Here is a 17,192-nt window from a genome sequence, read left to right on the forward strand (position 1 = left end):
ATGTTGTAAGTGAAAGGGTTTTAAAAGAAAACAAATTGTGTTCTGCAGATACAAAACCGACGTATGTTTCTTTAAAACCATGTACATTCATTGTTCAGCAGTAGGTGCTCGTCACCACACACCATGTTACAGACTGGCAATTGAAGAGTAATAGACCAAAACCTGATTGACTGTCTTAGCCCTTTGTGCTGCTGAGTCTGAATACTGTGCTTCTACATTCACATAGGGAGGAAGTCCTGCCACAAAGCAGGATCTGCTCAATAGCAGCTCTTGCCCTTCACCGTAAACATTATTTACGATTGCTGTTGCATGGTTCAGTTGTCTCAAATAATTTCGTTGGTAGGTATTTAGCCTTGAGAATTTCCCCACCCTATCAAAACAGACATGTCATCTCTCCTCAAAACAACTAGAAGATAGAAACTTAAGCCACTGCTCAAAATATAGAGGGTAACACCCATTTATTTCCTGTGTGTGGTAGAAAGCTGATACCAAAGAAGGAGCTTCTTCTTTTTACAATTTGCATTTGCCCATGCTTACAGTAGTTGTACAAACTGCATCAGTGRCTCATTTTTGTGCTAGAAATGTTTAATTACCTACACAAAGATAGCGCTGGACAACAAATATCAGTGTTGGACAGTGGATGTGCAATACTCTTATTTAACAGACAATGTAACTCTATCAATTACCGGAGTGAAACGTCCCTATACAGCTACTCCTAAAGACAAATGTATCTTCAAATGCATAATCTTAATTAACAATTTGCAACAGAGCCATCAAAGTTCAACATGATTTACTCCACACATACAGAGAGCATTGACTTATATAGAACAAGAAGCAGGAAGATAGGGGAGAGACCTTGGAGATTTCGACAGGATTATGAAGGTAAGGTGAATAAAAATAACTAACACTTCCAGCTTCCTCCACATATCAGGGCTAAACTTCTCTGTTACACAAGACTCAATGAAGAAGAGCTAATTAAAAAGCTTGTGGTGAAACTCTGGCTCTGATGAACTCACGGCAAAATTCCCACTACGGGAAGGCCAAGATTTCATTCATGAAACCTGACACAGATTCTGGATTCAATGGGAAGGTGCTGACAAAGAAAAGGTTTTTTCAGAGGAGCACACCGTGCCTTAGTTAGATTCTTCTAGCGAATATACAGGCAGCATTTTAGAGCTAGTAGTTATGYCCAGCAGGACAAGATGATTTTAGATGCGTTCTCCAAACATACCCATAAATAATATTTTCCACTAATGAAGCATAGCACACCACATGACACTGATATCAGTCCATACTCAAGAACAAGGCGTGTTTAATCAACAATAGTCAAAGGACTGCACAGACAAAATGCTACTGTGTGAAAGGAGGAGGAAGGGCTTTTGGTGTCTGAAGAAAGTATTTAACATCAGTAAATCTTTTGCAGAAAGCTTTGAGTACAGAAGGTTAAAATGTGAGACAATTTGCTTCCTCAGTGTTGATTATCTGCCCTTTACATGCCTTTTATTTTTTTTTAAATTGATAGCCAAATAGATATCTCTGACACATCAAAGTTCTTATAAGAAGGAAGGGGAAATGAGCAATTTTCAAGCTTTTGTCAGACTTTTTTTTGYCCCCCAACAATGAGTTTTACAWAAGACCTTGAGCATAACTGGCTTTGGAAAATCATTCTGTCATTTAAAACTGAGAACTCAGCTGTAAGAAGACATGACTATCTCACATTTGTCAATGARGTAGAGGAAGTAACTCAAAGCACAATTCAAAAGGGGAACTTTTAAAACAAGAGCTTGCACAGGAAAACATGAATAATGTAACTCTCCTTGCAAGTCTCCCCTGCTTTGGCATATACGGACTACATGGTTTGGAGTACGCTGGTGTATATCAATATTAATCAGAATATCTCTGGATCTTTAACCACTTCACTGATTACATGTACACAAAGGGTATTGAGGCTGCAAAGTTCAAGCTTCGCAAAATAGATCTGAACTATGAGTTTAATGTGGAAAAAAAAATCAAGGGGGAAACTACTCAAAACCAGGAAAGGCCTTTTGAAAACTGCATGTGCACTTGGGCTTAAATTCCACTGAGAGCACATGGACCACTGAGAGCATCTGTCATCTACAGCCCTAGGCAAATATCTGAATCAGTTACTGTTGGGTAAACTTCCTTCTGTGAAGAAAAGGAAAACATTCATGGATCAAAAGAGATGGATGCACAATAGCATGGCAATTTTGGCTTTCAGACCTCAAAAAGCATGACAGTGAGAATACAGCAAGYCCTGAAAGACAAATGACTAGTAGAAAAGAAATACATTCTATGTAAAGTGTGCAACATCAAGCTTGTACTGACCTCAAACAGCTTACAATGTTTTCTYGTCTGCTGCTAGCCCCTCCCTTCCAGCTGAAGCTGCCTGATTGTGCTTAATATATTTCAAAGCAAAAGTTAAACCATTTTCAGTAATGGCTCAATTCCTATTCTGCTTCTTACTGAAATGCTTGGGCTCTTGTGTGATCAGAAACTGGGCATTTAGCACTGGGCACACTACTGAGCAGAAGGTAGGCTCCATCAGAAGACAGGAACTTAAAATTCCTTCAGCTAAATGTGCACAAACCCACCTGGTTACAGCTTCATACTTTCAGAATAAGTTTTTCAGTCTGGAAAGTTAAGCCATAAATTATGCACTAATGGCTGCTGTCAACTTCCATTCTGCACTCTGTATAAGAAAACTTCCTGATCACATTTAACATTTTATTCTACATTTTAAAAGCAAATATTCACATGTCATTTCATATTTGTATGCAAAACACAAATATTAGTTGGAGTTTCATAATTTTTTCTCCACAGAGCAGCTCAAACTTAGAATCACCTAAAGCACAACTGCAGTTTCATCATCTAGCTATATCTCAACAGCATCCAGGGTATCCACTGATGGGACTAGAGCAGACTATGCAAAGGGTTATTTTCAAACTAGTGAGAGCAAAACCAGCCAGTAAAATGCGGGGGCATTGATGTACCAACAGAATAAAAGCCTGTCAACTTCAAGGGGCAGTTACAGCCCACTGCTGAATGACACAGCACTGTGTTTTGGCAGCTACTCTTTGCCTGAGTCGGTGGGAAAGGGAAATCCTGATCACGTTGATTATCTCACTAGGTAAGTTTGCTAGATCAAATGACAAACTAAACCCACAAAAGGCATGCGGGGTGGTGATGCCCSATCTGCATCTGTGGGATGAGCAGCTGCACAGTCCCACCTGTACTGCTCCATGTGAGACTGAACACCGTGTGCTGGTGAGATCACAGGCTTCTTAGCAGCACTTAGCCTACACAGACAATGCCCTCATTTTTTCTTCAACATGAGCAATCATGCCAGACTCCTTTACTTGCTGTCAAGCAATAAATGGAGGTGGCACTGAAGCATCCGACAGTAATACTCATATCTGTGTACTCTGACAATTAACGTAGTCCTGCTGTCAGTAACATCCTTATCAGCAATAAAATGTATGAAGCCATAATCTCACTCCTGACAACACAAAGCACCTTTATAAGAATTGGCTATGTTGTAAAACCATAAAACTATATGCAAAGWCTTGAGCTAAACACCTTGGAAACAATCTGTGATTAACTTATACAACATTAACACTTACATACTGATTTTCTAAGTATACAGGAACTCATACASATGAGATACAAACCATGTTGAAAAAAAATTTAAAATCTTAATTAACTTCAGATAAACAACTCAAAATATCGGTTCTTACATCACAAATGATATTATCCATAATTTCAGATCAGTCTGTTTTGAAAAATGAGGTAATGTGTCCCAGAAGTGGGCCATGAGAAGCACAGCACCCAAATACCACTAACATTTCAACAATCCATTGTTTTTAAGATGTTTTYCAGTTTCTGACTTTGCTGGCTGGTCTGCTTAAAACCTGGGCATTTTCAGACCTCACACAAGAGAAGTCCTACATGGGTTTATTATTCTTACTCAGTTTCTTTCGTATCACAGCCGAATGTATCAGAAATAATTAGAAACCTGATCTCTTTTCTWTTTTCTCAGTCTGACTGTAAAATCTCAAGCAAGTCCCATTCTTTGACATTTACTCTCACTATTTTCCAAGTGTGGGAGTGACAATAGCTTAGCTTGCCTCCATACAGTGGTGTGATGAATACCTAAATAGCCACAAAGTGGTTTACAACATGGAAAACAGTACAGCAGCCACTGGCTGGCAAAAYCAGAAGATGCAGGAGTTCCCTGGCATACAGCTCCATGTTTAATCCATTAAATTACRTTGGAACAACTGCTAGAATTATAACATGGATAGTTGAAATGTTAAAACTGTCTTTCTATTAGTATTTGCATGATTCACTGAGAATCTTACCTATTAAAATTTCTTAAACTCTTTTCCTTAAAACTGGMCGAAAATCCAGTTAACATTGCATAAACACTCACCATTAACAATATTCTATTTTCTCTTATAAATAAAAAAGTGCTCAGAAAAACAACTGAGATACCACAAATGTAAAAAATACAAACACAAAAATACTTTATTTGGCTATCTTGAYTTGCATAAGGGTTCATACAAAATATTCACAAATTGCACTTGCTATTACAGTAAACCAAGACGTATTGCAGACTCAAAATAAAGACCAAGGAACCTTTATGTAAAAGGATAAAATCAGAGTAACGTTCATATATACACTACTTGTAACAAATGCTTATCATGGAGCCCAGAAACAGCTTTTAACAGTTGAGCTCTTGTAAGGATGCAAACAGCAGAAGTGATAAACTGCACAATTGCAAACAGAAAACATGCTTTCCGGCAAGTACTGTGCTCCTCCTCCCTCCAAAAGCTAGAGCTGCCTGCAACTTACAGTGCTGTCCTAGAAAGCACCCTGGTCTAAAAACCTTCCACAAACTCACTCTGTACAAATATTGTAACAAAATAAACAATGCAGACGCTTATCTAAATATTGGCCTTCTTCAACTGATAAATTACAAAGGGAAAGTTTTCATATCCTACAGGAAATAAACACTCMATCTATTGTTCTAAAGGCACTGTCATAAGAGGCTTTAGGGTAAGAAGACAGGGACACCAGAGTAAACARAATAGATCTCAAAGTTAAAAGCCCGTTAAAAGCCTTTCCATCACCAGTGACATTGAAATGTGGCATTAAAAAGGATCAATATTTTACAAGAGAAAGTCACAGGCTGAACAGGCTGTCCTGAGGCTTTCTTTGTATCACATGCACAACAGTGCATTATTTGTCTCTCAAAAAAATCACCAGTCTAGCACGTATTTTCACATATGCTTCACCATACTTGACCACACTGTATGCTGGAATGTGTGTTATTTTAGGTGTCATTTTCCAGGCTGGTATGCGCAGACCTGCACACAGATTGAGAAGCCAAGACACTGTGTCCAAACCTGCCATACAGAGGTATCTAAGAGGCTTTTCCCCTTGCATTTATCTGTGAATTTTCCACARGTCAGACATTCACGTCTCCTCTTAAACAAATACTGTGATTCAAAAGTGATCTGCAATATATGCTTACAGGAGAAAAAAAAAGCAACTGAATTGGTATCCTGCTACACCATTTTGATTTCTTGCCTTGTTATAATCGTTGTTTTCACAAGAACTAATATTGTAATAGAAAACACCATCTACTTCAAAAGATGGTAAATATGAAAAGGATGAGTCTCACTGTGTACAAAAATTTGCAAAATACCAAATTCTAAATGTAATTTAGGACCAAAGTAATACCACTATCAGCRTTCCCATTGTTTGGAAAAGGGCCTAGTAATCTGGCAAGGAATGCTTTTTACATTTAAAAGGTACTTGTTGCCCTTCCTGTGACAACCTGCCAATATAATTATTTAAAGCAGTACCTGCAGATTTTTCAAGATGGCCCCACTCCCTGAGGAATCAACRGTTATTTATAGGGCCTGAAGTTATTTGATACTTGAGATAAACACACCCCTCCTTCTATCAGTGACCCTGATAGTTTACATAGTTTTAATTACTTCTGCAGGCAGAATTCTGACCCCCCAATGGTTTATGCACACGTATAATTCACCCTCACTTATTGCCAAAACCCAAACCATACTAATGGGCAACACTTCCCTTTTTGCTGGGAAGCAACACATCTGTGGTACAGCTATGAAACCCATGAATCTGCCATGGCCTTGTTACAAATACTCCTTTGCCAAGATATTTTTTAACAATCTCACCTGTACTTCTGAATCAGCATCAACATGCTGGAGTTGAAACCAGGTGTCTCTGTTATGATACTTCTGCAGATCTTCTTTCTGTATAGCTACCTTTCCTGAAAATAAAACAAACCAGAAGCACAGTTTAAGACAKGCTCTCCCATTGAAACCAAGTTTAAAACCATGATTTAGGGCCTGTCCTATTCAAAAAAGGCTTCAGAGTGAGGCAAGATTTTTTTAGGGCATACTTCTTTATACAATAGGTAATGATGAGTAAAATACTGATGGATTGTACAATTCTGATGAACATCTTTTTCCACTGCACATTGTGAATGACTTGAAAATTCCTGAAGTCCAACTCACCTAACAGAGTAAGGTACTGTGTGCTACAGACAAGCTTCTAAATATGCTTACAGCAAAAACTGCCATTATTACTTCTCTGACATGCAATTAAACTTGTGGGAAGAAAAGCTTGGAAACTGTTGCAGAGAGATTTTTGAGGCTGATGTCTGTGACAAATCCCAAATTAAAGGTTCCATGCCTATGTTATTGCCAACAATATTTCAGGATGAGGCTTTTCACTATATAGTTTTGTAGGAGAAGGGAAACAACTAGAGATGACAAGTAACAGCAGATTYCCACATGTGCATTTTGAGGCTCTGTCAACCTCTCTCACTCATTCAAATCTTTCAGACTTTGCATTCCACAACCAAGAGCCACACAAGGGYTATCCCAGACTGTAGAGCAAGGTGGGGAGGGGAACCCACCCTAAAACACTGAAGAGCTTTAACTGTCACCTTTTTATACCACTCTTACCACTACCAAATCAGCTGTTTGGGTATGTTCGGTAAGAGCAGCCAGTTCCACGCTGTGAACAAACAGCCTACAAACCCTCATGCAAGCAAAGGGTCAATGCAGAAACTTCTGTCCTGCCCAGTGTCTCTCAGGCAGTATGTTAAGCACTCTCTGAGGGGCAATGAAGTTTTTTCCAAATGTCTTCCTTTGTATACACAAAGCTGAGCGTGGCATGCCTGAGGAGCACGTGATCCTCACAAGGCTGCCTTGGGTTGGGTGGCTCCCCAGGCACTGAGCTAAGCAGTGTGTTCAAAGTGAAAGAATCCAGGACAGTCAGAAATATTCACACGGCTCGAGAAAGCTGAGGTTTGGCAATGTGGTTGGGTAGACTTTCGCTGCTGGAAAGAGCTGCTCACATACAGTTTGCAAGCGCTGCTTTCTTACAAAAACACAGACTTTCTTTAACCAAATGTTGTTAGATAAAATTCACCAATGGATATAGTTTTGTGGGATAAAGATTACCAAGGCTACCTAAATTCATGCAGTTTGACCAGATGTCAGTAATACATTACCCCGGCAAGTGTTAACACATTCACAAAGAGAAAAAACAGCAAAAACACATGATCCAAGACTACAAAAGTGGCAAACAAAAACCATTCTCCCTTCTGAAATCTCAAAGTTTACAGAAGTCCTAGCAGCAAGTTTTAACATACCAGCATTCCTCCAATTTATGGCCTTTTCCTTTAGCTGGATGGCTTCACCCAGTGCTCCTCTCTGCTGGGCTACACCCCATACCGTGCTGTAGCTGCTGCTGCATTCGTCTGTCACCTCGGGCTGCTTCTGGTGACAGTTTCCAGATTTCCAGTTCTTAAACTACCCCACCATACTGCCATAGCTGCCCTCCATAGTATCTGCCTGTATCTGCTATCCATATTTCCTGGTCTAGCTTCCCTTTCAGAACTTCTGACCTATTATTTCCAASTCTTAGTCATTTTGCCCTCAGCACCCTCCTCTGACTGCTTGTGTTTTAGAGATTATCAGATCCACCTCCTAGCAAACWTTTAACTAGAGATTAACAAGGGAGACTCATTACCAGACTCTTTATTGGGTATGCAGAGAAAGCCATTTGAAACTTATTACAAAAACAATAATTAAATTGCACAAAACTACAAAATAATATGGTAGAAAGGGTAAATAAGGAATCTAAACTGTACTGAAGTCACCAAATTATTCTGCTGAGAATCTATGTGATGATGGCTGTKTTTTTTCACAGCTTCTACTTTTATTCTCCAGCCACAGTGTTTGTGGGGAATCTACTTTCTCTAAAATACTTTGAGAGGAAGACATTTAAATTCATGACCTTACACTAATTGCTTTGGGCCTCACTTGAAATTGTTTACTTTCACTGCTTGCTATCCTCATTGTACCCTTTAATCTCTTGCAGAAATCCTCCACTCAACAGCAGCATTGCACACACTTTCCAAACACTTTCCAAACACCGTCACCTGCAATCAGCGTCATTCACTGCCAGCCCACATGCAGGGAGTGCCTCGCAGAAAACTCAAGGATGGTTTCCCAATATCTGCACCTGCACACAGCATAAATGGAAAACTCAAGGATGGTTTCCCAATATCTGCCCCCTCTTTCAGCAGGGAGTTCCACTGCTCTCTGCATCAAGGATGGCAGGGTAACCCAGGTGGGTCTGACCATAAAGTCAGTATGTGATTGCGGCACAAAGCGCTCACAGGCAATGGCACGTGCCTCTGGCTCCGAGGGAGTTAAYGTGCTGATACAACTGTTTTGATTAGGAAACTGTTTGAACAGCACTGTTTGCTCTGCACACAAGCAAGGCTTATTAATGACTGAAATTTATTGACTGGGCTGGCTTTAATCCAGGGCTTTTCACTGAATACCAAATGATCCACAAAGAAGAAAAACATACTAGGGAAACACAAAAAAGTGGCAGTTTAAAAAGGGCCTACAGTTTGGCCAGTCTAAACATATACAAAGATATATAACTGATAGGGCAGAATGTTTSATCTGCCCTGTAAACAGTTCTCTGCATACAGGAGCATCCCTCACAATTTCTGTTAATAACTCTTCACCAGCCATGTCCATATGCTCATCCAGTTCCCACTCCTCCTCCTCCTCATCACCAGACCCACACAAACTACAGTGCAGACCATGATCGTGTTCTGCCCTACTGTACACARTCACAGCTCTTCCACCAGCTGACCTACGTCTGACCTGGCTCAAACAACTCCTGGCTGCACCAGAACTAGGTTAAATCTAGGCCAATAATCACAAGCTCTTGGCACCTCTCATTTGACCTGACACTACACGATAAGAACCTGTAATTCTCCCTGAAGATAAACCCGACACAAGAGGTCAGAAAGATTTACCACCAGGCATTTACAGGACATTTTCCTCTTTGTGGTTTTTCACCATGCTCCAAAACTCAAGCCCATTGTCTTGCACTCTTTCTCAAGACTTGGGTGGCTTCCAGACAGCATCAAGAAATTCTAAATCTTGCACCTGAGGCACACAGACACTCCTGCTGGTTTCCTCAGAGTGGCCTCAGGCTACAGAGTCTGTGCCTGTTTGAGCTTTTAGACACTGTATGGGAGGAGACAGGAAACAGCCGAGCTTGTTGAACAATATAAGGTTTAATTTCAAAACTTAGTGGAAGTTGCATTTTWAAAAGTTAGATTCTCAGCAATAACCAGCAATGATGAAATAAATGCATTCTTCCCATCTGAACTAATTTGTTTCTGAAGCCTGATGCTCCCCAGGGCCTCAGATTGGGGGAGGGTAAGAAATCCTCACACACTTCTGTGTGTTTTTCACCCATACAGAAGCCATTTCCCTTCAACCCCCTACTTCAGACTGAACAGACTTCATTCTGTGAACCTCTCTTTAGGGAAAAAAACAATATACCAATAACCTATTATTGAGCAGACAGCTTACAGGTTAATAAAGTTACTACCTAGGCCCTGGTTGGTCTTAAGGGTGCAAATTCCACTTTATAATCCCTGGTACAAACTGATTTAAGAGCCTCCTACATTTTCATCCATGCACCCCTGTCCTCTCAGCAAGGCACATTGAAACTGCTGAGGAAATCAAGCATATCTAAAAAACAGAAAACAATGAAAATAAATATTCTGAATGAGGAGAAGGGAATAAAAAAATATGTTTCAGGGGTCATATGTGGGTGGTGTTGGCATTTTTAACACAAAGGTCATTTCAACTGACCTGTTTTAGAGCTTCCCCACTCAAGAGTCACATTAACATAGCTAGAAAACAGAGGACAGTAGGAGGTCAGTAATTTGGGCACAGAGGCAGAAATACTGAATGCCCAGAGAAGGGTAGGAATTTCTGGCTACACCRTCTGGGAAAGTCCTTGTGGATGCACCACACCCTCAGTGCCCATCCCTCACTAGTTACAAACATTTTTSAAGGCAAGTCAACGCAGCCCATTAATTTGTCCCCAGACATGCCTAGGCYTGTTAAGTCAGGGCCAGCATCTACATAGAAAGAATCAAAGTTGGTAATTTGGCTCAGGCTTTCTCCATCCATACACAACCACCTTCTGTCTGGATYACCTGTTGGTGACAAAAGGCTTAGACATTGGTTAAAGGATTACATCCCCACCTTTTAATAGTAATTTGCAGCTGATATATGTGAATACTTATGAGAGAWGCTAGACTAGTAGAAGATTTCTTTACTGAAAAAGTAGTCATAGCAGCAATAGGACAGGAGCTTGCATTTTAAAAGGGCACAAGGCCCTACCTGAAAAGTCACACAACAGTTGTTTAGAAACCTAAAACCAGAGCATTTCAGGAGCTTTTGTATCTTCTCCTTAGGTTATCTTTATCTTGGAATGTACACCGTAAAAACAACAGAATTTTACACATCGCTGCCATGCCRAGTGAGCTGAAACAATATAATGCAGTATTTTTTAATACAACATCCTCCTTAACAATGACTGCAGTACAGTCAATTTGTAGCAAAGGGTTMGGTCTGAGTCACACATTAAAAGGCCCCAAAAGCCTAATTAACTCCGTCTTCTCTCAGCTCTTAACAGAGGCTACTTTGTCTCCTATATGCTGCYGTATTACACAATAAGAAAACCTCAAAGCTACTTCAGAAGCTGCTTCATGTTWGTATGTYAAGTGCAGACACACTGTATCAGTGYACTGATTTAAAATGACTGATGAAGCATCACTCCTATTCCAGCCTACCTAGAATTTTATAATTATCTGTATGAAAGGTTATTTGTCTTTAAATGAAACTACAGAAACTYTGCCTACCTTGTTCAAGAACAGCACAAATTCACTCACTTCTCCCATAACACAGAAAAAGATTGRAACAAGCAAATTCCCTATTTGAGAATTACAGATAAGGATGAGAATTAGAGGCAACATAAGGCTTCAGAACCTTAGAAGCTGCAGAATTGCTCCCTCACAGCTCCTGTGCAGTGCACCATGAAGCAYAAGCACTATTAGACCATCTGCTACAATGGGTAAGAATTTAGTGGCAATAATGGCAGAACATTTCCAGCACAGCAGCAGTGCATCCTGCAGTGTACTGAGGTATGTGATATTCATGACCCCAATTTCATTTGTTTGAGTTTTTTAATCAATCCAAATATAATATTTAATTATGATATAATATCATTTATTAAATCTGTTTTTCCCCTTTGTGGGAATKTATCTTGGATAATAAGGCAGAGAAAAGTAGGCTGTGGACAAAACATAGCTTCCATCCTCAAAAGTTGCAAGCTTCAGCACTGCATGCACTATSTTCTATCAGGGTTGTTTTGCTGGTCACAATCCAAGAGATCTCACCTGGCTTACATCAGAATTTCTGCTCCCCTTTCCTGTTATAAACAACAAAACCCACCAACAAACAAAAAGAGCCCTCCTTAACCACACCTCTGTATCAAGTCTCTGCCAGTGCTCTCTGGGCCCTTAAAATGGCTACACATTTGAGACACTGGGTATAGCCTGTGGTTGGTTGCAAAGGGAGAGCTGTCCTGAACTCCAGACTTGCAGTCACTGCTGTGCCTTACAGCAGGCACCAAGACCCTGAGCATGCACTGATCAACCACCTCATTCATTCCCTCCTTCTACAGACAGACAATATCAGCACTTGTCATTAGATAAGGTAAGGAGGAGAGCTGCATAACAGGACAGTCGAGGTTCTAGCACATTATGGGCAGTAGTTTTGTTTGTAACATTTGTATTTCTATGATGAACAAAAAAAAATCCCTTCTGAAAGCTCAGCTTTGTTTCCCTGCTCTCGGGACCACTCATTAGGTTAAAAGACATTGTGGGTGTATCGTAACAACTTATTCTATGCACAGTGTATTTACTTTAGCATTTCTACGTAGCTGTAGAGAACCTTCCCAGGATAATTCTAGTTTGTAGCTTCTTGAGACTTGTCATTGTGGTACAGAGTCATCTGTTTCCTTTATTTCATTAGCAGCTATATTTATACCACACTGAGTAGATACATTATTCCCACATCATCCAAGAGCACATTACGGAAACACAAAACCACTGCCTAAGCCATGGYCAAGGTACAAGAAACCAAGGAACACTATTTTCTACTGAAATTTTCATCTCTGCTTTGTGCTGTACTGGAGGATCTTTTCTGCACTTAAGTCTCAAGAAGCACAGCTCAGCAGGGATGATTCTTTTCATTTTTTTTTTCTTTTAAATCAATAAARTAATGAAATAAAAGGGTGGTGCTTCAGCTACATTTGGTAACAGTTACTTAATAACAATAGATGATTTGCTTGGATGTTTGATAATAAATTGTGGTAACTACACCAAGACACCTCCTCGGCTTTGGAAGTAGCCATTAACAAAGGCATGGGTAACTCAAATATGCAAGCCTCAAACAACCTTCAATTCCAAGGTGTTTTCTTTTTGTGTCTCCAAGAGCTATGATGTGGCTTCATCTGCTTCAGTCCAGAGTAGCTAAGTTTAACTACTTTGGAAGGCAGCTTTACTCTGCTTCAGCTCATYCAGCAATAAGCAGGAAGAGTTGCAACCTTCCAGGATACAAGGGCCACAAGAGTTTCAATTTGTCCTAGAAYACTCATAATAACCTGTATGAAGGTGACTTAGAGCAGTTATTGTAAATGTTATTAACAGAACCACTCACCAGTCTTCTCCCTGMCAGCTTTCTGCTCCTTCACTGAAAAGCTTCAGCATTTCACACCTGTGCTTTATTCAGCACCATTCCACCCCCATCARCACAGCAACCGAGCCTCCTTTCAGCCAGGAAAAACTTAGACAAGTTCTTACCCCCCAGTGCAGTGCAGGGACAGTGCAGCACTTTCCCCCCACCCAGAATTTCATGAGAGGTACGTTTTGTTCTATTCAGTTCCTGCTCAGTAAGGGTGTTGGCAAGTCAGTTTCATGCACCTCTTGCCAAAACAAATGAAGTGCTGAGGTGAAAAAAACCAAACTGACTTAARCAGAGGATAAATAATTGCATACTTGTCACCTGAAGGACAGATTATATTAACTACTCTCTCACCACAGTGTTAAGTGACTTGGTGTGGCACATTTCCTGTTTTTGAACTGATCTGGAAGTTGAAGGTCACAGCCTGGCAGCTTGAGCTATTCTTTACACACCTAGGAGAATATCAGCTCAGGGCATATCACAGACATGATTTTCCTCACTAAATCTAGCTCTGTTATTGAGGTGTGACAAGCCCAGTTCATTGTCACAGCATCTCTCATTCAACGTTTCTAAAAAGTTGAAAAATATCAAAACAATCATTAAAGAACACTCACCTGATGTAGCAGCACTACTATCCTAATATTCCTTCTGTTGCACCCAGCCAGAGACATCTTTTTTCACCATTATTACTGGAGGGTACCAATTGACAGTTTCTCAAGTTAGCCCCATCTCCTCTGTTTTTCTCATTGTAACAACTGGATGGAAATATCTATTCTATRTATTATAGACACATGTTCCAACAAATTAGCCTGCTACTGCTATTTGATCATTCAGGAACAAACAAATGCAATCTTAAATTGCATTTACATTGCTTTCAGTAGTGTACTTCCTACTCAAAGCATTTAAACATACTATGTAAACCAGTACATAAACTCTATTCAGTAATTGCCAATATCAATTAAACAACTTAGGACTAGTTTACTTTCATAGTAGCTGTCTATGTGCTATATTTTCTCTAAAAAAACCAATAGTATTTCAGATCCACCAAACTCTGCATTTTATTCATTATRTTTTCATTTCAAACAGCATCCAAGATCCTTCCAAGACACAATTGTTCAAGAGTTGTGTTGTTAAACWAACAAAATCCCAGATGACTAAGCAATTAGGATTAAGAAAATGCTAATGCAATAAKTAAACATACAAACTCAAAAGATATCTTTATCTGCACAATCCTCCCATCCTGTATGCCAAAATAATACAATATTCCAAAACATATCTGCTACACATGTTGAGYTTGTTTGACTCTCCTCGGAAGTTTCTGTCAGACGTTTCAGGGGGTTCTTGTTTTTCATATTGTCCCTCCCACATCTTCCGCTTTTGGTGGCTTAAGCATTGTCATCTGTCATATACAGAGTTTCATTTCTGAGGTTAAAGAATTTACCATCACAAACTACTACTTCATATTTGAATAAATAAAAGCATGTCTACTCTGAGCTCCAACCCTGGGAATCAGTATTGTAATACCATGAAAAAGCCCTGGAAATACTAAATAATGAACGAAAAGGAATTCTGCTAAACAACCATCTTCAAAAAATAGCTGCTTTTCAAATTCTCACCATTTTGACCTATATGCACTCCATTCTCTGTCTCAAATCCCTCTCAAAACCAGCCAAAAAAACAACACCAAGAAATGTAAAACATTCCAGCTCACATACAAGTAAATTTACTTGCTCGGTAAAATATGGGCTTAAAATTAGTCTCTCCTGAATGGAAGACACAACGCCCCATCTCCTCTGAGAACCTTCATTGCCGGATCAGCATGAGTAATCACATTTCCTTCAGCAGTAGTGTCTCATGATGATCTAATGTAACAAGTGATCTCTGTAATGCAAACAAAGGGCCCCTAATTGCAGGATTTGGTGGTTCAGTGGAAAAGAGTTCGTTCTAGCACTATTCTGACCATCCCTTCCAGTAGGGATCTCTTCCAAGCCTCTTCAAGGAAAGGTTTAAGTCTTAATACTGAGCTGARGATAAAAATAGAGCGACCACTCCTTTTAAATATTGCAGACTTTGTTCAAATTAAAGAGTTTCCCTTGCTCAAAAAAGTTCTATTGTTGAGCTTTKCTCCTGTATCCCATTCAATGGGAACTACTGAAAACAGCCACATGCAGTCATTCCAGAGCACTCTTCTCTTTCCAGAAAATTTTCCTACTAAAAGCAGAACTTAGAGGGTAGTATCACTATGACAGTAATTCTGGATTTTTTTTTTTCTTCTCTCCATTGCTATTTATCACATTTTCACATCTTTGTAATGCTTTTCAAAATATGATACAATAAGAGGAAGTGGAACAGAAGGAGAAAGACAGAAAAAAAATACTACAATAGCTAATATGCACTGTAAAATCTCAATGCAGACAGAAAGCATCAGAGTTTTGACTTCTAGTTCTGTATCAACACTGACATCAAGCTATGTGGTTTGATTGACRCACTGGAGGGAAGGAATAACATCCAGGGGGACCCAGACAGGTTGAAGAGGTAGKCTTGGATGAACTTCATGAAGTTCAACMACACCAAGTACAAGGCTCTGTACATGGATCGGGGCAATCAGAAGTTCAGACAAAGGCTGGGCAGAGAATGGATTCAGAACACTTTAAGACTACCCTAGCACCTTCTGAATATTTCCTCTCCAACAGAGCTTGATTATTAAAACATGGAGAAAAAAAATATTTTCACTCCTCTATCTGCAGTTTCATGTGCCTGTCTTGTATTAAGTGGTTCAAGAGTGGTTCATTTTTCCAAGAGAGAGAAAAACCCTGAGCAAGAAAAGTTCCTGGCCTGTTGATGGGTCACTGAAGCTCCTGAAAACTGGTGACATGCAAGAGATCAGAAAATTTSAACAATGAAAAACTCATCAGTTGAAAGAAGCGAGGTGTTACTTTCCAAGTCCAAGGGAAACTAGACATTAGAGAGACTAAAAACCTTKCCAAAAGCTCACTCAACAATCAGAAACTGACTTTCTCCTTCCCGGATACTATACACAACCATAAGCTTACTTATGGACAAAGAGAACGAGCTGCTTTCCCAGCTCATAAGTAAAACAATAATTAAAGAAAAACCTGTGACTACATGACAAATTACTGTAGTGTAAARTTACATGCAAAATACCTGCACCACCGCTCCATGTTTAAGATAATAAATTTTATGYCATTATACAAACCGTTACTCAGCATCTGACAACTTCCTCTCTACAACCTCTGTCAAGACATACATCTCACTGATATCAACAGCCATGGTAGTCATACATGACTTATTGCAAAAGAGATGAATAACTGAATTAGAAAARAAGTCCAAACTGTTCAAGTGACTTGAAACAGAAACTGTTCCCCTTGATCACAACTAAGCTTTTACAAGGTTTTTATCCCTGAAGAGATAAATGGAGTGTCACGCAAGTTGCTGCAGATGAAATGCGTAGCTAACAATATCTGGAAAAGCAGGAATCTTACCAATCTCAGACACTGAAAGTCTTTTAGAGCTATTCTATAGGTGACAGCTTGCTCTGATACACTCCATAAAATTCTGTCATCATTGTACTGGGGTTACCTATGGCCACCAGCTACTCCTCTGCCTGTTGTTAAGGTAGTCACAGTTTAAGAATATCTCATGCAGGCAAGYGTGAGGGCCCTGGAAAACTGTGAGACTAAAGGCCTTGCATTTAGGAAAGAAAATAAAAAAATGCAGTAACAACCGATGTTGTCAACATTTAAGCAATGTTTTATAGCCTACTTTAGTTAAATTGCAATCTGCATTTACTATCAATGCAGACAGCACTTATCTGCCCAACTTTTTTACATACAATATGTAATATTGAAGGCATTTTTTTCAACTGACAAAAGAAGGACAATATTGAGCAGCACTTACCACTATCATCATCAGTCCTATCAAGATGCMCAACTTGTAAGACTACATATGATGTAACAGTTAAAATCCAAGARA

The 17,192-nt window shown here is 39.6% G+C and overlaps 1 protein-coding gene across 1 annotated transcript in view; it reads right to left on the minus strand.

Moving 5' to 3' along the window:
- The window catches only part of RASA3 (RAS p21 protein activator 3), a 128,639-nt gene that overhangs the window by 62,389 nt on the left and 49,058 nt on the right, over nt 1-17,192 (minus strand). Inside the window, exon 4 of the mRNA XM_057363698.1 lies at nt 6,231-6,325. Coding sequence (XP_057219681.1) covers nt 6,231-6,325 — 95 coding nt within the window. The remainder of the gene's footprint in view (nt 1-6,230; nt 6,326-17,192) is intronic.

The sequence above is a fragment of the Malurus melanocephalus genome, unplaced genomic scaffold, assembly GCF_030028575.1.
Source record: "Malurus melanocephalus ecotype Western Australia unplaced genomic scaffold, MMel_1.1 scaffold_1, whole genome shotgun sequence".
In the NCBI taxonomy this organism is placed as follows: Eukaryota; Metazoa; Chordata; class Aves; order Passeriformes; family Maluridae; genus Malurus; species Malurus melanocephalus.